We start from the raw sequence: 24048 nt of genomic DNA, 5'->3' as shown, positions 1-24048 counted from the left end.
GTTGCTTTGTTTTGCTGTGTCTTACTTTTCTGCATATTATTACCTCTGCAGGTCTATCTGGATAAGATAGGCAGGATAAACGATCTGAAGGAGAAAACAACAGGACTGAAGGTTCGGGGGGGGGGGGAGGGGACAGGGGAGAGAGGGAGGTGGGGGGAAAAGAAGTGGTGTTAACAAACCCAGGGACAAAGGAACAAGTGATCCAAAATCAGTGGTGATGAGGGTGTAGGAGGACTGGTAGGACTTGATCAAGGGCAATGTAACTGAGAAGAATTACTGAAACCCAAATGAAGGCTGAGCATGACAGTGGGACAAGAGGAAAGTAAAAGGAAATAGCGGAAAGAACTAGGAGGTCTAAATCCAGGCATGTACATATGTAAATATATTTATATATGACAATGGGAAAATAAATCTATGTGTATACATTTATAGGTTTAGTATTAAGGTAGCAGCTGAACATTGGGCCTCCACTCAAGTACTCCCTCAATGCAAGAACACTTTGTTCTATTAAACTGACATTCCATGATGCTCACCTTCCCAACACAAACGCTGAAGACAAATGGGTGCATAAGCAAATGTGGTGAAGAAAGCTGCTGGTACCCAGCTATCAAAAGATATAGCATCAAAATGTTTTAAAAAGTGGGGGGGAAAGATATAGCATCTGGGGTCTTAAAGGCTTGAAGGTAAACAAGCGGTCATCTAGCTCAGATGCAACAAAGCCCACGTGGAAGAAGCACACCAGCCTGTGTGGTCATGAGGTGTTGATGGGATCAGGTAGCAAGCATAAAAGAACAAAAAATCATATCATTGTGAATGAGGGGAAGGTCAGAGTGGGGACCCAAGACCTATCTGTAGGCAACTGGACATCCCCTTATAGAAGGGTCTCAGTGAGGAGATGAGCCAGTCAGGGTGCAAGGCAGCAACGATGAAACATACAACTTTCCTCTAATTCTTAAATACTTCCTCCCCCCGCCGCCCGCCACTATCATGATCCCAATTCTACCTTACAAATCCGGCTAGACCAGAGGATGTACAGACAGGAACTGGAAACACAGGGAATCCAGGACAGATGGACCCTTCAGGACTAGTGGTGAGAATGGCGATACCAGCAGGGTGGAGGGAAGGTGGGGTAGAAAGGGGGAACCAATTACAAGGATCTACATATAATCCCCTCCCTGGGGGGGTGGACAACAGAAAAATGGGTGAAGGGAGATGTCATCCAGTGTAAGATATGACAAAATAATAATAATTTATAAATTATCAAGGGTTCGTGAGGGAGGAGGCAGAGAGGGAGAGGGAAAATGAGGAACTGATACCAAGGGCTCAAGTAGAAAGCAAATGTTTTGAGAATGATGATGGCAACAAATGTACAAATATGCTTGACGGACGGATGGATGGATGGATGGATGGATGGATGGATGGATGGATGGATGGATAGATGGAATGTGATGAGTTGTATGAGGCCCCAATAAAATGATTTTTTTTTTTAAAGATTTACTGACGGAGTCCAGCTCTGGGAGGGTTGAACTGGCTACCTGAGGGAGGTGCAGAGTCGGCAAGCACAGACGAGACAGACACGAGAGATGTTCTGGTGGAAGCAATCTCTGCTGAGTTCTTCCAAACAGCTTCATTTATACCATAAAGTTTTGCAGACCACTACATAAAACAATGCCTCGTGATGAACTCCAAAGTCACCCTTATTGTTTCCACTACAACCTGATGAAAGACCATTATAAGATCTGTACTTTTTCTATCACTTTCTGTCCTCTTCCTGGTTCTTTCCCCCTGTACTGCTTGTCTCATGTCACATACTATTCTTGATTGAGGTGTTCAGAAGATTTTGATAGACTCGTATCCTACTCACTGCCCTATTTTTTGCTCACAATGTTTCTTTCCTGTTTGACTAACTTAACATAATGAAACTACCTCGTGTGCTACTTCAAAGCCTAATAGCTACAAGCAGTTAAATGCTTCTCAGAGTTGTGTTTTCCTTTACAAACTCTCCCATGGTAACTGTTCCATGGTCTACCTAGCTCTCTTTTATTTTTGATACTCCTGAGGCACCATGGGAAGCCAACCCGTCTGATTGTTTGCCAAAGATGTACTGTTTCCCCTTTTACGTTTTCTATTAATGTTAATCATTCTCTCCTTCTGTGTAAGCCCCTGGCCAAGGTAAAGGTGGGCAGTCTATAAGGTCCTCTATATCGGGGAGGCCAAAAGAGTCTCCCACGACCTCATATGAATGGAATTCAGGGTTTTTGGTGGGTTACATTTTCTCCTCTGACCTCAACTTCGGGGTTTCTTCCTCACTCAATTCCCACATATCCTCCTCAGAATTCCCAAAGCTGTCTCACTGTCTAAGCCTCTCCAGTGCCTCAGTTAAGGAAAGCCCCGTCATATGGAAGCAAATTTTAGATCTGGTTTCCTTTGTACTTCTCAAGACTGCCCTCGCCTCCGCTCCAGGTGCGGTAAACATGACAATGCACAAAATTCTCAAGAATGGATTTAAGAGCAGCAAATATTTGAGGGATGTTGGAATCCCTTCCTGGGAAGCTCGGCTCTGCAGAAGCTTCTTCCACCAGGCTGTACCTTTGCTAGACAGTCAAAGAATTGATTGTGTAAACTCTTCTTGATATGACTGAATTATCAAATTTATAACATGTGGATGAAGTTCCAATAAACCTGTGGGGGAAAAAAACACACCTTATTTCATCATTACATCACCCATTGAGGCCTTCCATCTTTCTTCTGTTGTTCCTATTTTAGTACTTTTTTTTTCAGCATACCTTGGAATTATTAGGGGATGGCAACATACCGCTAGGGTGATTAAACATCCATATAGTTTAACATATAGGGAAGTGAGCTGACTAAGATCCCAATCTGGGTTCTATATGAACTCAGCATATGAAGAACACAGCATCAGGCTTGGAGGAAGACTCATTAACACCCCGTGCTACGCAGCGGATACACCACCTTGCTTGATGAAAACGAAGAGGACTCGAGGCACTTGCTGATAAAGATCAGTGACTACAGCATTCATTAAGGATTATACCTCAACATTAAAAAATTAAAAACCTCACAACCAGACCAATCAGCAACATGATGATAAACAGAGAAGAGATTATAGTTGTCCAGCATTTCTCTTGGATCCCCAGTCCAGGCCCACAGAAGCAGCAGCCAGGAAATCAAATGACTTACTAGGCATATCACACTGGGGGCTCTGCGACACCAGACGGTCACAGTATAGAGTTCCTTTTAAAGACTAAGGTGTACCTGACCCAAGCCATGGTCTTTTCAACCATTGTGTATCCATCGACAAGCTGGAGAGCAAAGAATGGATGTATTTGGAATGATGTGGGTGAAGAACATGGTCTATACCATGGGGCGCCAGAACTAACACATCTGTCTTGGAAGAAGGACAGCCAGAAGGCTCCTTAGAAGGGAGGGGACAAGACTTTTCTCATGTACTTTGGATGTGTTTCTCAGAAGAGCTCAGTTGCTGGAGGACATGCAGGGTGAAGGAGAAGGTCGGCCAAAAAGATGAAGCCCATCAATGAGACGGATTGATGCAGGGGCCGGGAGAATGGGCTCACACACAGCCGAGGACCCGGCAGAGTTTCCTTCTTCGGTACACAGGCTCGTCGTGAGTTAGAACCAACTGAACGGGACCAAATAACAAGATTCCCAAAAAGTCGTTGAGAAATAGAAAAGGACTCAATGGGCTCATTTCTAGCTGAACGGAGTTTGTTTGACTTTTAAGCAACGGTTCTCTGCTCTTCGGAAGACCTGGAACAAAGACTAAAAACCATTGAAACACGGATCCTTAGAATTGGTTAGAACTCCTCCATAAAGTAGCACACATGACCCCAAGCCTTACAAAACCCCAATCCTTAACTGGCCTCCAAGGCCCAGTGAGGCCTGCGCTCTGACGACCCTCTCCCCCAGGCTCTCGGTGCGCCTCATGCTTCTCATTGGGTCTGCTCCAACCACACGGGCCTGTCCAGTTTTGACTTCCTCTTTCCTTGCCCTGGAACACTCCTCCCGCTGCCCGGCTAGTGGCCACTCCTGCTTCCTTGGTGAGCGCAGCCACTGCTTGGGTCCCAGCTCACAACAACCGGACGTGTTAGAGGACAAGATGGCATTTGCTCCTGCGCCAGCTTCGTGATCTCAGCCATGCTCGGACTGCTGCGTCCATCCGCCTCGTGGAGAGTCTCCTTCGTGTTCACCAACCGCCTACCCAGCACGAAGTCCCTTTGTAGGGACTGCACTTTCCTGATGACACGCCCAAAGACATCACACCCGAGTGTCACCATCCGCACTTCTAGGGAGCATTCTGACTTCATTTCTTCTTTGAAGAAATCCATCCATATTCATCCTTCATTCGTGTGTGCGTGTGTGTTAATTGATGCCCACATCCCCAACACACTAGACCCAAGTACCACGATTGGAGAACTATTCTTGGGTCCTCATATGTCAGCATTCACCAACCCTCTTCCCAGAGACTCCTCTAACTTTAAAAACCAAGGATGTGTACATGTAGTTAAGAGTTCAGGGTCTGCACTCCGCTAGCCTACCTAATGCTGAGCAGTGCCTCTCCTGTTAGCTGGAACATGACTCCAAAAACTGTCCAGCATTACTCACCTTCCTGCTGCTCCCAGCCCGCTTTTCAGAATTCTGTTCCTGACCTCAGGAGGCCTGGCGGTGGTTATTCAGTGGGCTGCTAACAAACCATAAGGCCGGCAGTTCAAAACCACCAGCTGCTCTTTGTGAGGAAGATGAGGCTTTCTACTCCTGTAATGGGCCACAGTCTTGGAAACGCCCAGGAGCAGTTCTCCCCTGGGTTACCGGGTCCCTGAGCCAGCATCAACCTGATGGCAGTGAGTTTGACTTTGAGTTGGTTCCTTACCTCAGGAGGCCTGGCGGTGCTGACCAGTAAGTGTCGAACTGCTAACCTCAAGGTCGGCTGTTCAAATCCATCAGCCGTTCCATGGGAAAAAGAGAAGGCTGTCGCTGCTTCCGAAACCCTATACAGGGTCCTTACGAGTTGGAATCCACTCAATGGCAGTGGGTGGTGGGATTCTTTATCTCAGGTATGTTGTAATTAACCCCATGGCACCCCAGAGAGGCTTGAAAGTGGCACTCATCCTGCTCTTCAGCATCACGTCGAGAATTTTAACAACTGTTTGTTGAAAGAATGAGACAGTGGCCCTAAATACCTCTGGCATAACACGCGCAGATACACAGGTGCAGTACCACACTACAACACTAGGTGGTAATGTGCACCGAGAAATTCACACGGATCCAGCATGGCTGCCTGAGCCGGTCTGCAGTAAGGAAGGTACCATTTCCCACTGGTCTTTTCTCTGCCGAACTTTAAACCCAAGACCAGTGAGGTGAATGGAGGAGAGCTGGTGGTGTAGTGGATTATGCGTCGGGCTCTTAACCACAAGGTCAGGAGTTTGAATTCACAAGCTGCTCCATGGGAAGAAACACCAGGCTAGTTTCTAGTCCCCTAAACAGTTACAGTCTCAGAAACCCACAAGGGCAGTTCTGTCCCATCCTTAGAGGGCAGCAATGAGGCTCTATCAACTTGATAGCAGCGAGTTTGGTTTTGAGTCTTTTAACTAAGTGCCTACTATTGTAGGAAGCAGCGGTATATAAATAAGATGTACATAAAATAAAGATATATGTGAAATCAAGATATAGAAAGAGGTTTAGAGCATAAAATTTATAAAATTAAGATACAAGATAGCTCAGATCTATAAAATTATTACATATAGCTTATTTATTGTTAACATAGTATATATTATTATATCAGTGTATAATATATTCTGGTATTACATTGTCATTGTGTTAATTACACTGTATCATTATTTATATCGCATATCATTTTTATCCAATAGCGATAAGCAGTCCATATGGTGGAGGAAGTTACACCATTGGGCTGGTAACCATAAACTCAACAGTTCAAAACCACCAGGTGCTCCTTGGGAAAAAGATGGGACTTTCTACTTCTGTAAAGAATTAGTCTCGAAAACTCCCAAGGGCAGGTCTACCCTGTCCTATAGGGTTGCTATGAGTCAGCATTGGAAGTGAGTTTTTCAAACATAGTAATAAATAGAAACATTTTTATTTTGCATATATGCAACACATATAGATCCTAATAGTGTATGTATGCAAACAGTTTAAATACAAGAGCTTTTAAACATTCTTCAAAAGATTAAATTAAAAGAAAATTTCCACAAAATTTTTGTAGTCCATATATATGTATATGTGTATATATATAGATATACCTAACATTAGCTATAATTTATTAGATCTCTCTATATAATGTATATACAGATGTGTATATGAAGTTAGACTATATCATCAGAATACATGTGATTTATTATATAGAAATATATTTTATTATATAAATATTTTAAGTGTATAATTAGATTGAAACATGAGATTGCAGATATTCCATGACTTTTCATCTACAAAAATGGCAATTCATAGAGCCAAATCCAATGTTTTAAATGGACCCAAATAATCAGATCTGTTGGAAAACAAAGCCCATTTGATACTATCCCCTCCCCCCCTCGAATCTTCTAGTTCCAGTGTTTCTCAGTCCGCCAGCGATTGGAAAACCCCTGGCCACACTGTTGAGCAGCCACAGCAAGAGGCCTGGGGAGAGGTAAAGGGTGAAAGTTTGTGGGTGAAAGATGGTTTCATTTCTCATCATATGGGAGGGCAGAGAGGGGAATAAAAAGCTGGTGATTTTGAGACACGAGGGACGGAGGCAAGTGTGGGTCCAGGGGTGGGGACTATGAGGGTGGAGGAGCCTCCAGGGGTTCCACCTATGTATGCCAAGGCCACTCCTAAAGCTCTGTCTCCTTACAAGACGTGAGTCCTGGGCCTGGAAACACAGTGTTCCTCGCTGTGGCCACCACCCCATCTTCCAGTCAGGACTCACTTCCACCCTGAGCACGGGAATGTCAACACCACGGAGCAGCAGTTGAGTGTTGGCTGGGAACAAGCCTTGAGTGTCCTTCTCACCAGCCTAAGTCTAGGTCAGTGCTTGTCCAAGGGTGGTCTCTGGGCCTGCAGTCTCTGCCTCATGAAGGCACATGCCAGAAATGCCGACTCACAGTCTCTCCCAGACCTCCTGGCACTGGGGGTGGCAGAGGCCGGTAGTCTGGGTATGTCCACGCCCCTGGTGAGTCTAACCTGGGAGGAGCACCTTGCTGGTCTCATTTTTCATCTCTTCCCTATAGTATCTTCCATTTCTACACACACACTTCTAGTTAAACTTAAAACACTCCTCTCTTCCTCTGCCTTTGGGATAGAATCCAAGCATCCCTTCCTGAGAGACACCATGTTCAACTGCCCAGGCTGATTCAGGGGCTCTGTTCAGGTCAGTCTCTCTATACCTTTGAACAATGGTCAAAAGGGCTTTCAATTCCGGACATGAATCTGTCTCTACCATGTGAACCTCGGTGTCTAGCCTATGGGATTCTTAAAAACTGGTTGAATCAAATAATACATGGCCATCACTTAGCCGGTATTTTTTTTCCCCCTTTAAATGTTATCCATCTTGCTGTTCTTGAGAACATGCCCAGCACAACACACACCGATTCCACAACTCCTGCAAGGGCAAGTCAGTGGCACGGATTAGGCTCATCCAGCCTGCGAACATCGCCATCCTCCTTCCCGAGTTGTTCCTCCCCCATGAGCACACACTCACCGTCCCCTCCCCCGGGGTTCCATCTGATCTTTGGAGCTGCTGTTATCAATTTGATCCCATTTGGATAGCTCTCAAAGAGCTTAGTGCTCAAGGCAAACCCGTTTTGCTTCTTAAACTACTCTTCATTTTAAGAATTCAGGAGAGATTGGCTTGCACATTTTAAAAAGAGGGATTCAGAAAATGAATACGAAGTAATACTTATGCAGACCTCCCCACATTCTTTCATATCATAAACATCAACTTTATGAAGATAAACCCCTAATATTAAAATACATATGTTAAATGCACAGTTCAGTCATGTCTGACAACTGCATACACCTGTTTTGGACTGTGAAAACCATCAGTTCAAAACAAACAGACGTAACCCCCCCCACCACCACCACCACCATGAAAACCAGCTCACTGCCATTAACTCACAGCGGCCCTAAAGGGCAGGGTGGAATGGCTCTGTGGGTTTCTGAGATGGTAACTCTTTCTGGGAGTAGAGAGTCCCATCTTTCTCCCCACAGAGCTGCCTGCTGGTTTCCAACGACTGACTTTACAATTACCAGTTCCAAAGTTTCCCTTAATTAATCAAGCCCATCACAGTCAATCTCCATCCACCACCACCCCCACAGCCTTAGGCAACCACTACACTGCTTTTCATAAGTTTTCTTCTTTCCTAATGAGCCCTGAAGGCGCTGGCAGGTAATCTGAGAGGTGGACAGTTCAAACCCACCAGCTGCTCCTCCTCGTTGAGAGAAAGACGAGGCTGCCTGTTCCTGCCAAGAATGGCCTCTTGGAAGCCCTGTAAACTCTGGGTCAGAATTCACTCAATGGCAGAGTGTTTGGGTTTTTTTTTGAGTTCATCCTTCCTAGTTTTTCAAAAACACCTGCAATCGCTTAATAAATAATGAGACACATGCTATTACTGTTAAAGTTATTTTCGGAACTTCACTAAATGTGAAGAAACTGTTCAAGCGATGAAGTGAGGAGTCGCAATGGGTGGGAAGTCCCGTTTAAATGTAGACCAACTAGCTTTAAAGCATTTTTATTGAGGTATGACTAGAACATATTAAAAAGCGCACATGTCCGGTGTATAGTTTGATGAATTTTGACAAATGTGTACATTTTGACACCACTACCAAGACATAAAGCCTTTCCATCATCCCCAAAGGTTCCCGGATGTTTCTGTCCAATCATTGATTTGTTTTCTAAGCTCATAGAATAGATTTGTCTTTCCTGGTGTTTCTCAATCACTGGGCTCACACTATGCCCCTACTGAGGCTTATTCCTTTGGCTCAGCGGGTGTGTGTGTGTGTGTGTTTGTGTGTGTTAGCTTCACCCACGTTGTTTTTATTGCTGAATTCGGACTTAAAAAGGAGAAGTGAAGACAGCCAAATAATCATCTAATTAAGTATCAAATTACAACAGCGCTAAATTAAACCAAAGACTAATTACAAGCGGAAAATATTCCATCAATACCACAACTAGGGTATACAGGCATACCACGAAGACGTGGGGTTTGGTTGCAGGATCCCGCAGTGAAGTGAACAGCCGGATAACGGGAGCCAGACAATCTTTGTGCCTGTGAGAGTTGTGTATGGCACATACTGTGATCTGTGAAGTGTTCAACTGCATTAAGGCAAGGTTATAAGAATGATCGAAATGAAGTGAGCACAAATGTAAAACTGGCAGTCACGGACTTGTCCGTCTCAGGGTCACCACGAACCTTCAACTTTGTATGTCTGTGAAGCACAATAGAAAGAGATCTACGGGATTATTGAATGAGATGGACACTGAATAAAGACCAAAGAAGAATGCATGCATTTTAAAAGTGGTGCTGGAGGAGAATATTCAAAGTACATGGACTGCTAAAATGACAAACCTGTCTCTTGGAAGAAGCATGGCCAGAGTGCTCCTTAGAGGCAAGGATGACAAAGATTCACCTTAGATGCGTTGGACATATCGTCACGGGAGACCAGGCCCTGGAGAAGGGCATCATGCTTGGTGAAGTGGAGAGGCATCGAAAGAGAGGAAGGCTCACGAGATGGACGGACTCAGTGGCTGCATCCCTGGGCTCAGACATAGCAACTATGTTGAGGATGGCGCAGGACCAGGCACTTTCCTTCCGTCGTGCGTGGGGTCGCTATGGGTCATAACCGACTCGACGGCACCAAATGATAACAAACGTAGGACTGTGACTGAGGTTGCGCAAAATAAATATTATCGATGAGTATCTCGAACGAATCCTGTGTCCTTACTTCACGGGCTGAATTTTAAAGTCGCGATGGTGTCGACCTCCCTTTCTATGTAAACGGGGAATGGCTCGGCCAGACGCATCCTCCAGCTGTTGCCAGAAACAGCCACCTGGGGCACTGCCACCTCCGCGCGGGCGGGGGAGGCGTCCGCAGCTCCGACGTGGCACCTGCGCTGGGACCAGACACCTGCCTTCGCCCGCCCCATCCCGGCGCCACGGCGTGCGCGCGCCCGCCAGTCCTCGGGGCAGGCCCCGCCCACCCCGCGCGCTCCCGCGAGCCCAGCCTCGGCGGCGCACGCCTTAGAAACTCCCGAGAGCCGGGCTGCGCGTGCGCACTGCGGCCGGTGGGCGGGGCGATGGCCGCGGCGGCCGCGAAGTGGGGCGGCCCCGCGGGCTGGGAGCCGGGACTGCGCTGAGGGGGCGCGGCGCCGCGGCGGGCCGGGACGGCGAAGGCCCGCTCTCCACCCGCGGCCCCCGAAAGTAAACTTTCGTACTCTTTTCGGGGCGCGCCCCGCCTCCCCCTCCGGTTCCGGCGCGCCGCGGCGCGGGGAGCGCCTTCCTGCGTCAGGGCCTCCGCGCCTCCCCGGCGAGCGGGGTGTCGGCGCCATGGACGCGGCGGCGCTGGAGCGGGACGCGGTGCAGTTTGCCCGGCTGGCGGTGCAGCGCGACCACGAAGGGCGCTACTCGGAGGCGGTGTTTTACTACAAGGTAGCGGCGGGCGGCGGCTGGGCGGCCCTGGCCCTGCGGGGCGGAGTCGGCCGCGGACGGGAGGCCAAGGGCGGGTCCAGGTGCCCGGCGGCGCAGGCCCGCGTGGCGCGGCCGTGGGGCTGGCCTCTCCCCCTGCGTCGTCCTCCTCGCCCGGTTCCGGGAGGGCAGCCGCGACCCGCGCTGCCGAGGCCGCTGAGTCGCGAGCCCGCGCGGGCTCCCGCGCCGGGGGCGAGCTCCGGCCCGGGCTTTAGAGTGACCACTGGGGTGGTTTCAGACTTGCCCCCTAAATAGACACCCAGACACCCACCGTGGGAGCTGCTGTGGCGGCAGTAGTTAGGTGCGGGCCCTTGGGAGCTCTCTCTGTCACCTGGCGCTGATGGATGGAAAGGGGAGGGGAGTGTGCTCGGAGACATGCCCACCAGTGTCTGTCCCTTGAAGAAGGGCGTTGGGGGCACCCTAGCCTTTGATGGCAGGTGTTGTGGGGGGTGGTTTTTCTATGCAGACCTGCGCGCACGCCTTTTTTCGTTCACGAACTTGGAACGTGCTGCTGACGCTGCCTTTGGAGCATTTCTTGTCGTAGACTCTTGGCTCCAAATGGTCAGCATTTCTCCTGGAATCTTACTAGTAATAGCCGCTTGCCTTCTCTCTCCGCATGTACCATAACTTCATTTGCAAACTCTTGGGCGTGTAGGTGTACTTTATATACCTGTGAGTGCTGGCAACATTAATATCCTCATAACTAAATTTTTGTACACTTGTTGGTTTTTTTATTTTGTTGTTCCAATTCCACACTCCTAGCTTCAGCCCTAAGGATTTGAAAACAGACCCCCAGCTCCAACCCGGCCCCCTACCCCCTTGCAGGGAACAACTGTACCCTCGTGCTAATGTCATGACGTTTTTTATTTTTAGGGGGAAAATGTCAGCCTTTGATCATATGTACAGTTTTGAAATTTCCCCCCATAAATGAATATACTGCCAGTAACTTGTAATCAGCTTTTTTTCCCCCAGATTAATGTTTTCTCTTTATCACGTACTTTATATTTGAAACAATGTATTTCAGAATCCTCCCTTTGGATGTTTAAAAATACTTGCCTGGGCGATTTTGAAATAAAATGAGGTGTGGTTTAGATTTGTGGAATAGCTTTGACAGATCCTAAGGTTAGAGGTTAAAATGGTGCCACTGGACAGTAACTGTTTTAAAGCAGCTGGAGTGACTGCGCTTTGCCTCCTGCTTGTCCGTAGAATGATGTGAGTTTTTTCATCTTCAGGAGGTAAGGAAAATGGTTCTTTGAGGAACTACATATAAACATTTCGTGTTTTCTGCCCTAATGTGTGGTGGGTGACACGTTGGTCTGCTAACCTGAAGGTCAGCAGTTTGAACCCCTCTTAGAGTTACAGTGTTGGGACCCCCCAGGGGCAGTTCTCTCTTCATAGGGAGAGCCCCTGTAGGTTGGAATCCATGCAGTGGCAGTGAGTTTGTTTTTTTGGGTTTTTTTTTGTTTGGCCCTAATCTGTAAACCGATTGCAAGGGTTGTGTCTGACTCATGTGTCCTAATCTATAAACCGATTGCACTGGGCTGTGTCTGACTCATGTGTGTCAGAGTAGAATTTACTCGGGGGGTGGGGGTGAGGGGTGGGGACTTTCAATGACTGGTTTTTCAGAACTAGGGACTTTTCTTCTGAAGCACCTTTGGGTTGATTCAATCCTCAGTATACTTGGAGGTTCCTGGATGGCACTCAACTGCTAACCTAAAGGTTAGCGGTTCAAACCCACCTTGCATCCCTGTGGAAGAAAGACGTGGTGATAATGTTTTTATAAAAACTACAGCCAGGAACACCCTATGGAGGACCTTTCTCTCTGTAACACCAGGGGCCACCTGGAGTCTGAATGTGTGTATGTGTGTGTCTGTGTGTCTCCATCCTTCAGCTGATTGTCATTATAATCTATTTAGATAATGACAGTGCATTTAATAAATTTTAACATTCACATTTAAAGTTAAGTATGCTTTCCTTCCCTGGAATCATATGAATCATAGATTCTGAAGAAATGCAAGGAGACTGCAAAAAGATCATGGAAAAATTCCATTATCCTTTAGTTCCATTTCCCACTAACTTTGGGGGGGGGGTGGGGAAGGCTCACATCTTTTGAGCCTCTGGCCTGTATTTCTATTTGAGTCGTTGCCCTTGACTGGATATAGGAAAGTCCAATGAAAGAAGGACGCCTGCTCGAAGAACTGGATTCTTTTTTTTTTTTAATTTAAATGTTTTATTAGGGGCTCTTACAACTCTTATCACAGTCCATACGTATACATACATCAATTGTATAAAGCACATCTGTACATTCTTTGCCCTAATCATTTTATTTTCTTTCTTTTTTTTTCCCATTTTCTTTTTTTACATTTTATTAGGGACTCATACAACTCTTATCACAATCCATACATATACATACATCAATTGTATAAAGCACATCCATACATTCCCTGCCCCAATCATTCTCAAAGCATTTGCTCTCCACTTAAGCCCTTTGCATCAGGTCCTCTTTTTTTTCCCCTCCCTCCCCGCTCCCCCCTCCCTCATGTGCCCTTTGTAATTTATACATCGTTATTTTGTCATATCTTGCTCTATCCGGAGTCTCCCTTCCCCACCTTCTCTGCCGTCCCTCTCCCAGGGAGGAGGTCACATGTGGATTCCTGTAATCAAGAACTGGATTCTTAGAGCTGTATTTAGTACATGGCTTCTGTGGATTCAGACAGTTAGGCATGAGCCTTACCAAAAGTCCACGCTCAGGTTACTGCAGAAAAGGTGCTGCTACTCCGAAAACTCTGCTTTAAAATGCGTCTCTCGTCAACAGTGTTTACTCCTTGTTAGACAGAAATATTTCCACTGTGGGATATTTAACCTTTATAACTTCTTATAATCTTTTCCCGATATTTAGCTTGACTTTACTGGTAGGGGTCATTGGTTGTTGTTAATATTTTTAATGCCTTTAAGGCACATGTTATCTTCGGGATATCGAACTCCGATGTATTGCCTAAGAATAAAGGAAAACACAAAGCATATAAACCACAACAACTCTAAAGAAATGTTTGTAGCCTTTCCTACTTGAATTCATAAAGTTTCAACAGTGAGAAATTGACAGTATTAAGAACTAGATAAAAAGTATTAGGGGATTATATGACTGAAAAATTTTAATATGTTAAAGATTATTTAGACATTATTATTTTATTATGAAAACCAATAATGAACTAGAAAGTAGTAAAGTAAGTTCAAATTTTAATACATCTACTACTGTCTTCCTTTTATGTCTTTTTAATTCTTTCTTTTTTCCGTAGGAAGCTGCACAAGCCTTAATTTATGCTGAAATGGCAGGCTCTAGCCTAGAACGTATTCAGGAAAAAATAAATGAGTATCTGGAAAGAGTTCAAGCTCTACATTCAGCAGGTTTGTACAGGAACGTCCAGCTCATCAGCCTTCCTTTTTCCTTCTTTTGCCCTGTGTTCTTGTTCTTCACCTTTACCAGCAGGTCTTGGTCCTCACTCTTCGCTGCTCCTTCACCTTTTGATAAGCACATCTTTAGCAGACTTAAGATTGGAATAATAGAATATATGGAAATAAATGATCAGTGAAGAGACTCTTAGAAATAATATAGTCCAATTGCTGTATTTCCCCTAAGCCCAGAAACGGTGGTCCACATTTAAACAGTCACGCAGTAGGAGTGACAGGATTGGGACACCATTAAAGCCTGCTTTTTACATACATCGTCAATGCCCTTTAAAAAAAAAGTGATTCTTCCATCTCATTGTTAAAGTTTCTTTAGCCTTAATCATTTCTACACCAAGACCTTAGCTGAACTTTAAGCAACATGTAAGCAGAGACCTGGAACAACTTGTGTTTATTTTAGTAAATAGCATGGCAAGTACTATGATAGAAGTATACAGGTTTTATAGTTGTTAGTTTGAATAAGTGGTTCATGTCATGTCAAAATCTGTTCACACACATAAAAAGGAAAAGTATAAAAAATCTGTTCACACACATAAAAAGGAAATGTGTAACCTGTTGACCTTTTGTTTAACAATGTGTTCATCGCTCCAGGAGCTCTTTTTAACCCTTTTTTAAATCCCCTTTATCATTGTTTAATAGTTACAAAAAGCTTAGAGGAATTCCTGCTTTAGGTAGCTTTGCCTTGGTAGACTTTGTGCTGCTTCCCACCAATGTCCGAATAATGTGAACAGGTATAAGCACATAGTTAGAATAAAGTAGACTTGATCATTGGGCTTCTTGTTACGTTTATATCTTTAACAAATAGTTCACTTTAAAACAGTGCCCAGGAATTAAAAGTACTGAAATGTGGACTACCAATGTATCTAACTCTTGTTTAATTCAAAGAAAGTTTGTTTTCCTGGGCAAGCAAATGAAGTTCTTAAAATTTGCAATGATAGTCAGGAAACCTTATTTTATAAGCAGTCTTTATAGAGAAAATTATCTTTGAAGTATGGAAAGTAATCTTTCATGCTTACTTCCATGAAATCCCTGTTTTTCCCATATAAATTCCCTTCATTTCAACAATTATTCATTGAGTGCATGTTTGGTTAGATGGTCAGTACTGAGTGCAGTCCTTGCCCTCAGGGGCCTTTAAGTATGGAGAGGTAAACATTACAAACATTGAACTACAATAGAAATCTCTTTCTGAAATACACTAGACTAAATGCTGACGCTGGATGCCAGTGAAACAAACATACAGTTCACAGGGGATTTTTAAAGCATACTCATTAAAGAAACCATTTCTACACCCAACCAAAACAATCTCGTATATGTGATTGTGACTGTATGTATTTCTCTAAGAAAAACAAGTAAAATGCTTCATTAAAACAAGACTCATTTTTTCTTTTCTATGCTCTTGAAAAAATTATCTTTTTTACCCACTAAGAAAAGAAAAATAGACTATTTCTGCTGAGTCGATTCTGACTCATGGCAGCCTATAGGACAGAGTAGAATTGCCCCATAGAGTTTCTAAGTCTACTGTAACCTTTATGGGAGCAGACAGCTTCATATTCCTCCTTTGAAGTGGCTGTGCACTGACCTTTGGGTCAACAGCCAATTGCTTAACCACTGTGCCAGGGATCCTAATAATGGAATCACACCCACTGTCCTGGAGTCTGTTCTGACTCATAGTGACCCTGTAGGACAGAGTAGAAGTACTCCTTATGGTTTCCAAGACTGCACATCTTTATGGAAGCAAACTGCATCTCTCTCCCATGGAGCCTCAGTGGTTTCAAACCCTCACCTTTCAGTCTACAGCTGAATACTTAGCCACTCCACCAAGTCCCTTAATTGTTTCACCAGTTACTCATTTGCTATGATCTTAAGCAGAAGAGTCCTTTTTCAAATAAAATATTGTTCAGCACCCCATTTTTTACAGCAGATGAAGTTCTTGACAGCCGAGAGATGAGTGCTTGTACACAGCAGAAGATAGCAGTGATGAACTTACTTCTCGGTGGGGTGGGGTACAGCAACAGGTTGAAAATCTCCTTTGTATTCTAAAGAGCTCAAGACTTGGAATTAGCAGATCTGAGTTGGGCCCCTACCCAACTGAGTTGGGCCTTTGTAGCTAATGAAACATCACAGGCTGTATCAGTTGTTCTCAACAGGAGTGGCTTGGGGACAGTTAACAATGTCTGGAAAAATGTTTGGTTCCCACAGCTGTGGGGATGCTGCTAACATCTAGTTGGGTAGAGACCAGGGCTGTTGCTAACCATCCTGAAGTGCATAGAGCAGCTCTCTACAATAATCCTCTACTGCCATTGTGTTGGTTTCAACTCATAGCCACCCTGCAGGACAGGGCAGAAGTGCCCATGGTTTCCGAGACTGTAACCCTGTACAGGAATAGAAAGCCTTGCTTCGTCTTTGTCCCACAGAGTGGCAGGCAGTTTCAAACTGCTCCCTTTGTGGTTAGCAGCCCAGTGTGTAACCCACTGCCCCCAGGGCACCTCTCACAATAACTAATACATTTTTTAAAATTACAACTTTATTGATAATGGAATTCATGTACCATAAAACTTACTAACTCTTCTAAAGTGTATAGTTCAGTGATTTTTTAGTATTTTTAGAGTTGTGCAAACATCACAAAATTCTGTCTTTAGTGCCGTCGTTCCCCAGTACTGCACCGTCACACCATCCTCAGCTTCACCCACCTTCAACCCCTGACAACCACTAATGTACTTTCTTACTGTGGGTTTAACCTGTTGTGCATGGTCTGTGTAAATGGAATAATATAATGCTCTTTTTTATGTTTCATTTGCATGCTTTCTAGGTTATGTTGTAGCAAGTATCAGTACTTTATTCTTTTCATAGCCAAATAATATCCCATTGTATGGATCTATACCACGTTTTGTTTATCCATTCATCAGTAGTTGGACATATGGGTTGTTTCCACTTTGCTATAATGTGGCTGTGATCATTTCTGCACACATTTTTGGGTGGACCTAGTTTCAGTTCTCTTGACTATATGTCTAGGAATGGAACTGGTAGGCTGTATGATAGATAACTCAGTATATATATATATATATATATATATATATATATATATATATATATATATATATATATATATATATATATATATATACTATATATATATAATATAAAACTCAGTGTTCAGTTTTTTTGAGAAATGGCCAAGCTACTTTCTGAAATACCTGTACCATTATTTAATTCAACCAAAAAAGCAATGAGGTTATTAGTTTCTTCACAGCCTCACCAGTCCTTACACGGTCCTCTGACTTTTATTTTAGCCATCTTGTAGTTATTAATTGCGTTCGAGTCAGTTCCATGCCATGATGTCCTGTGTGTGCAGAGTAGAAGTGCTCCATAGAATTTTCAAAGCTCCGGTCCTTTGGATGCAGGTCACCAGGGCTGTCCTTCGAGGGCTGCCAGAGAGGGGTGGTGGCGCTGAGCTTCATAGTCAAGTGCTGTCGTCGTCTCGCTGCTTGCACCACCCAGGGGTTCCTGTGATACCTCGTGGTTTTTATATGTATTTTCATGTTGCCTAATGATGTTGACCATCTTTTCAGTGCTTACTGGCCACTTCTGTATATTTGGAGAAATGTCTGTTTAGCTCTTTTGCCCATGTCTAAATTGGGTTATTTGTCTTTTCATTGTTGATTTGTAAGAGAACTTTAAATATCTTTTACAGATAATAACTTCTATTTTAAAAGCAAACATAAACACATTTCAAAGAGTAGAAATATATATTAGCTTATTCTGAACCATAGGTGAATGGGAAATAAAACAATAGCTGTATCATCAGGACCTAGGATATTATACAAGGATAGGTCAAAATTGTTGCTATATAATCATTGAAATCTTTAGTAAACAAAAATATCAAAATGTGAAGCTGTTTGTTGACAGATCGTCCTCATAGGTCTATACACTTCTGAAGGCACGTTTCCACCTTGCTAGTCCTTCCCCGAAGAACTCTTCACTCTCCATTCACACCGCATCCCAGCAGCAGTTCTGGTATACCCATGGACCCCAGCATGTTCATTTTCAGTGTTGTTGGACTTTGGGGAGACTAAAAAGTGCAGGGCAAGATTAGGGGTGTTGAGTGAGGGGGAACCATGTCTCTATGAAATTATCACAGATCTGCGCTTGCTGCCCTTGAAGAATCAGCGGGTACCAATTGTCATGATTGCAGAAAAGTCTTCAGTTTGCCTGGCCTCTCCCCAGTGCCATCTTCACTTTTCAAAAACTTTCTTCCTAACAAGCTCCCTGAGAGTCCTGTGTCCTTGGATAAAATCTGTCTTAATAACCCTTTGGGGAGCCCCTGCCCACAAGAGCAGTCATTCTAACCTGAACTGACCATTCTGCCTTGAACGAGCCCACGTGTCCTCTTGGCAGCTGTTGTTTTGATTGACAGGACTGAGAGAACTTGCTTGTGGCCATCCACTCATCAGAGACATATTTAAACACATCTTATTTGGAATAAACCCAGACATGTTAGACTGGACTACTAGTAGCAATAATTTTTGACTAAGCCTTGTGTTAGGCATTCCGTACTAAAGGAAATTTTTAGAAAATCATCTTAAAACATAATGCAATTCTTATAGATTTGACATTTCCCAAGCTTTTGCTTATTTCTTTGCTTTTGAATATGTAGGTAAAGAGAACTCATGCTTTTTGTAACTAAAGGATGCTGGTAGGGAGAGAAATTCAGGAAGAGAAAAATTTTGAGGAAATAATGCATTTCTTGGTCTTCTCAGTATTTAGGGTCTGTTGTGCATGAGTTAAACAATCAGAGATAGTCTTAAAAATTAAGATTAAAATGAGAACAGGAAAGTTAATTTTAAGGTTCTTTTTTTTCTTTCATGGTTTTTAATTGAAAGTGTAGGATTTGGGTAACGAATATCTTAAATGTATTAAGCAGGGCATGTTTCCTTTTTTTATATATACTTTCGTTCTTCTCATAGTTCAGTCGAAGAATACTGACCCTTTGAAATCGAAACATCAGTTGGATCTAGAGCGAGCCCATTTCCTCGTTACACAAGCTTTTGATGAAGATGAAAAGGGGAATGTTGAAGATGCTGTAGAATTGTACACAGAAGCTGTGGACCTCTGTCTGAAAACCGTAGGTACAGCTAGAAAGGAAATTGTGTGGAATTACACTAAAGATATTTTTTCCCCTTAGCTGTGAATTTTAGCAAGCAACTCACTGAAGGAAAGAATTACTATAAATGTAGCTAGGTTACTCCCATTCAATATTGGAAAGTAGACAATTAATGGGGGATTTTAACATTTTGTTAAAAAATTCACATTGAGTTAGTAAGATTTTTTTACAGTAGTATTTTGTTTAACATTTTTATACCCTAATGGCTAAAATTAACTAACTACAGGAAGTAGTATTTTTTATTTAATGTCTGAAAAGCAAAAGGAATCCGTTCCAGTCCCACTTCTACCCCTGAAATCAAGAAAGCAATGCAGTTCAACTTTAAAGCTCACTGCATAAGATAATACTTTTTCTTTTGACCCTATCCGTCAGAGCTAGATCGTATCTCACAAATTACAAAGGCACGGTCCCACGGACTGCTGAGTCAGTCCAAGACCTCAACTACCAAATGGAATCTTGGGGGCCCCCCACATCCTCTCTTCAAACCTGCAGCCTTTACATCTGTAAGCTTGGGTGTCCCCCGGCCCTTCTCACTCTGACCTTCTGCCTCCCACTCTGTTGTGATGATTTGCCGGAAATTTCCACTTTCGTGGAGATTGCTATTATTTTATTACAGTTTCATGATAGTGAAAAAGATGCAAACGATGCACAGAGGGAGCTCTAGGCAAGCTCTCAACATAAAGCTTCTTCTGCACCTCTTTTCTCCCAGGTACATCTGTATCTGTCCCCAGCCAGCCCTGTCCCGACCTTTAGTTGGGCCTCATTACAGAGTCACATGATTAAATCAAGCTCCCCATACTCGAAAACTGACAGCCAGATGAATCTTTCTGCTCTGAGCAGTGCCCACCTGAGTAACCTTGTTAGCATAACCTGTTAGGCAAAGGAGATCTGAAGCCCTCATCAAAGACAATCACTGAGGGAGCTCCCAAGATTTTAGAGGCGTTCTCTGAGAAATCAAAGACAAATAGCAAATTCTTTGGGTAAAGGTCATTGTAAGCCACACAGAAATGGCAGTCTTGGTTTAGAGGGCTCTACTAATTTGCAATACAAAGTCTGTATGCTGAGTTACTTCTCCCTGAGGGGCTCTGGTGGGGTGTCTTAGCATCCAGCACCTGGTGCAAAAGAACCGAGCAGTGTTTGCTTCGGCAGTACATAGAGTAAAGTTGGATGATGTCCAGAAATTTAAGATGTGTACACAAATTCATGAAATAATCCATATTTGAGGGCAACCTAATCAGCTATGTAAAATTTCACCAAAAACAACAAAGTATAATTTTTAAGAAAGCACACTGCCTTTAACAGGAGCATGAACTGAAGTGGAGAATTGTGTTCCCAGAATAATTCCGAAGAGCTGACTTTATTGACCAGGGCCTCTTGTTCAAAGGCACTCTATAGCCTGATGTCTGTAGGTACCTGAGACCACAGGTAAAGGGTGGTCTTCTGAGGTGCCTGACCTTCAGCCAGCCATGGCAGTATCATTAGACAGGTGGGAGTTCAGTTAGCACCTTTCCACACTGAGCAGTCTTCACGTTTACCTCAGTAACAAGTTTGGACACTATTGTAAGTGATACTTTTTTTTTTAACTGACACTTGTAAAGATGAACATAAAGTTTAATTTTTACTTCATAATTTCAGGAAGTATAAGGTGCATTGAAAAATTTGCTTAGAAAAAAATAGGAAAAAAAGGAAAAACTTGCTGAGGAATACAAACACTAAAAAGTAACTTACTTTAAAATGTCTGTTTTCTTTTTCCTAAGTCTTATGAAACTGCTGATAAAACCCTTCAAAGTAAGCTGAAACAGCTGGCTCGACAGGCACTGGATAGGTGAGTTTGGCGTGGTGAATTTAGGTACAGTATCTGGTGTATGCTGTTCTCTGAAGCAGTCTGCATTTGTGGTAAAGGTCGTAGTAGACAGACCTGAAACCTTCCTCTGCGCGAATTTACCTCTGAAGTGTCCTGGTTTAATCTCAATTAGTCAAGAACTATTTTACTTCTTTTTGAGACACGTAAAAATGATGGTTGTGGTGTTCTAAAAATATATTTCCCTTCTTCATATAGTATTAGATTTCCAAAGAGTAGACCTTCCAGTGAATTTTCAAGCTGCTGAAAGAAATAGAAAAGTGAATCTGCTTGCAGCCTTACACGCATGCTTTGCACATACTGCAGATAGGGAGTGCGTGTACCTCCTTCAGATCTGCTCCAGTGTCTGCACTCAAGTGGTGCCTGTCCTAAGCATCCACCCTGCGCCCCGCGCTTTCACCCCACCGACTAAGCTTTCCCATCCCGCTCACCACTCTCTGACGTAGATGAAGTCTGCTAATGTGCATGCTAGTTGTAACGTCTCTCCCTTTCTAACCTCCATCCCCCAAACGTAAGCTGTGACGACAGTGGGTTCCGCCTTAGTTTAATCCTGTATCCACGCACCTTGCAAATGCCTGACATGGTGTGCAATGTATTTCTGTAGCACAGGAGGGGATGCGAGGGAATGTTGTGAGCAAAAGAGAAGAGTGAAGTATGTTTTTAAAGCACAGATTAATAAAAATGACTCTTTGAGGCTTTGACTAAGTAACTGCGTCCCTCTCACCCTGAGCCTTTTTAATTTTTGAAATATAACAGTAATCCCTCCCTTTGATCCCCATCATCTGCTCACTTTCAGTTTGTTTCCCTCCGTTCAGGAAGATGTGGGCGCGTGGCCCACGGTGGTCTTCTCCGTGTCTCCTTCTCTCGTGAGTCAGAATCTTAGTGACTTGTAGTATGGCCTAGGTAGCCTGTCTTGAATTTTCCCTGAGAAAGCTCTGAGCGATAGTCTCCGTTATTGGTCCTTTGGAGGATCTGTTGAAAATGACAGTCCTTTTTTTAGGAAACAAATGTACATAAAGCTTTTCTTCTGTATGTAATATCAGTGTTTACTAGAGTCTTGAAGCTCATATATGGACCTCAGGTTAAGTGCTTCTGCTTTTTAGTTTGTTCTTCAAACAAAGTCCCGTGCGTATTGTGGGAGCCTCAGTGAGCCTCTCTCCTCCCCTCGTGTTTCACTTCATCTCGGTCTCGTGTTCTCAGAGCTTGCACTCATGGTTTGAAACGACCCTTACTCACTACTGCATGCGTCGCACACCTGCGCATGCTCGTCCTCTCTACCTACTGCATGCCTGTCCCCCGCTGACACGTCCACTCGGGAAAATCCGCTCTGGCGCTGCTCTCCATTCACTCTCATGTCACACTCCCCTCTGTCACTGTGCCTGCAATTCCTTGTTTCCCGCAACTGCAAGCACTTGAGGGTAGGGAATGTTTTAAACACTTGTATCCCTTGACCAGTGTCATAATGCCGAGCGTACAGTAAGTTTTCAGTGTGGCGGATAGCTTGACTCGTACGTCAGAATTTCATATGTTCATTTGCATTAGGAATGCTTACCTGGCTCTTGAGGTGAATTTTGTTTTCTGGAAAGCTGAGATGTGAGGGAACTCGCCAAGCAGCCTTTTATGTGCCTCTTTCAATTACAGAGCAGAAGCCTTGAGTGAACCTTTGACAAAGCCACATAACAAAACCAAGTCGGCAAATACGAAACCCAAGCCAGCTCCAGTGAGAGCTCACTTTCCACTCGGACCAAATCCCTTCCTGGAGAAACCTCAGCAGTTCGTAACTACACAGTCATGTGATGCGCAGGGACAGAGGTACACGGCAGAAGAAATAGAAGTGCTCAGGTAGGTCACTTGCGATTCATTATAGTGAGGAATTTTGTTATAAATACAGGTAAATTTTATTCTTATGGTCCATTGAGTGTGATTTAGATCTTAGTTATAGGGCATTATGCCATTAATTTATAATTACAAATTGTCATTTTCCCAGCCTAAAAGATTTCAAAAGTTGTTAATTCTGATATGTTTTAACATTTCTATTGTGATGTTTTCCTGAAAAGCTGATCATTCTACAAAATCTCATGGAAAGGCTTAAGGGAAAATTAGGCTATGCACAGACCACCTGTAATCTGTGAGACTTAATAATCAGAAGCCTAACGGTAAAAGTGATTCCTTTAATACAGCAGTCTAGGCACCAAGGGTAGATCTAGCTCAGCAAATGGACCACCTTGAACTAGGGAGTGCCTGTGTGGTGCCAACAACAAATGCACTTGGCTGCTAGCCATAGGACTGAAGGTTCAAGTCCACCCAGAGGTGCCTTGGAGGAAGACCTGGTGACCTGCTTCTGAAATGCCAGCCTTGACCACCTGTGCAGCACCCTTCCTCTGAGATGCATGGGTCCCGTGAGTGGGAGTCTACGTGATGACAACTAGTTTGTGTTTGGGGTTTTGTGCTCTTGTTCAAAGAATATGTGACAGAGACCTTATCACAGAGGTTAGCCTATGTACTGTCTGGCCCTTTAGAGGAAAAATCTTGTCACCCCCTGGTCTAGGCAGTCACCTCAGTGTCTGGGAGCAGCCTTGGGGATATTAAAATGCAAAACACAATGAGGTGGAAACCCTCGGTTACATTCAGAGCCAGTGTAGATGGGATTGATCTCTGGAGCCAGTCAGCCTTTGTGGAGGGGGCTCAGCTGCTTAGAGCTGTGGCTGGAGCACAGGTACTCATCTTTACTCTTCCTGAAATTGAACTGCAAGAGCTCCTTATGTAGCAGTCACCGGAGAGTATTTCCACTTGGGGGATGTTGATTCTATCCCTTCTGATCTTTGAGCTTAGAGAAATTGTATTTGATACAG

The 24048-nt window shown here is 44.0% G+C and overlaps 1 protein-coding gene across 2 annotated transcripts in view; it reads left to right on the top strand.

Moving 5' to 3' along the window:
* The first annotated feature begins 10332 nt into the window (after nt 1–10332).
* Nucleotides 10333–24048, top strand: part of CAPN7 (calpain 7) — a 42664-nt gene continuing 28948 nt past the window's right edge. The window contains exons 1-5 of one of the 2 annotated variants that reach the window (XM_075547199.1): nt 10333–10673; nt 14006–14114; nt 19139–19296; nt 21093–21160; nt 22838–23038. In XM_075547199.1, coding sequence (XP_075403314.1) covers nt 10572–10673; nt 14006–14114; nt 19139–19296; nt 21093–21160; nt 22838–23038 — 638 coding nt within the window. In that variant the 5' untranslated portion in view covers nt 10333–10571. The remainder of the gene's footprint in view (nt 10674–14005; nt 14115–19138; nt 19297–21092; nt 21161–22837; nt 23039–24048) is intronic. The other variant, XM_075547198.1, reaches the window with a different exon arrangement.

This window comes from Tenrec ecaudatus, chromosome 4 (assembly GCF_050624435.1).
Source record: "Tenrec ecaudatus isolate mTenEca1 chromosome 4, mTenEca1.hap1, whole genome shotgun sequence".
Taxonomy (NCBI): domain Eukaryota; kingdom Metazoa; phylum Chordata; class Mammalia; order Afrosoricida; family Tenrecidae; genus Tenrec; species Tenrec ecaudatus.
This window is presented reverse-complemented; position numbering and strand designations above follow the sequence as displayed.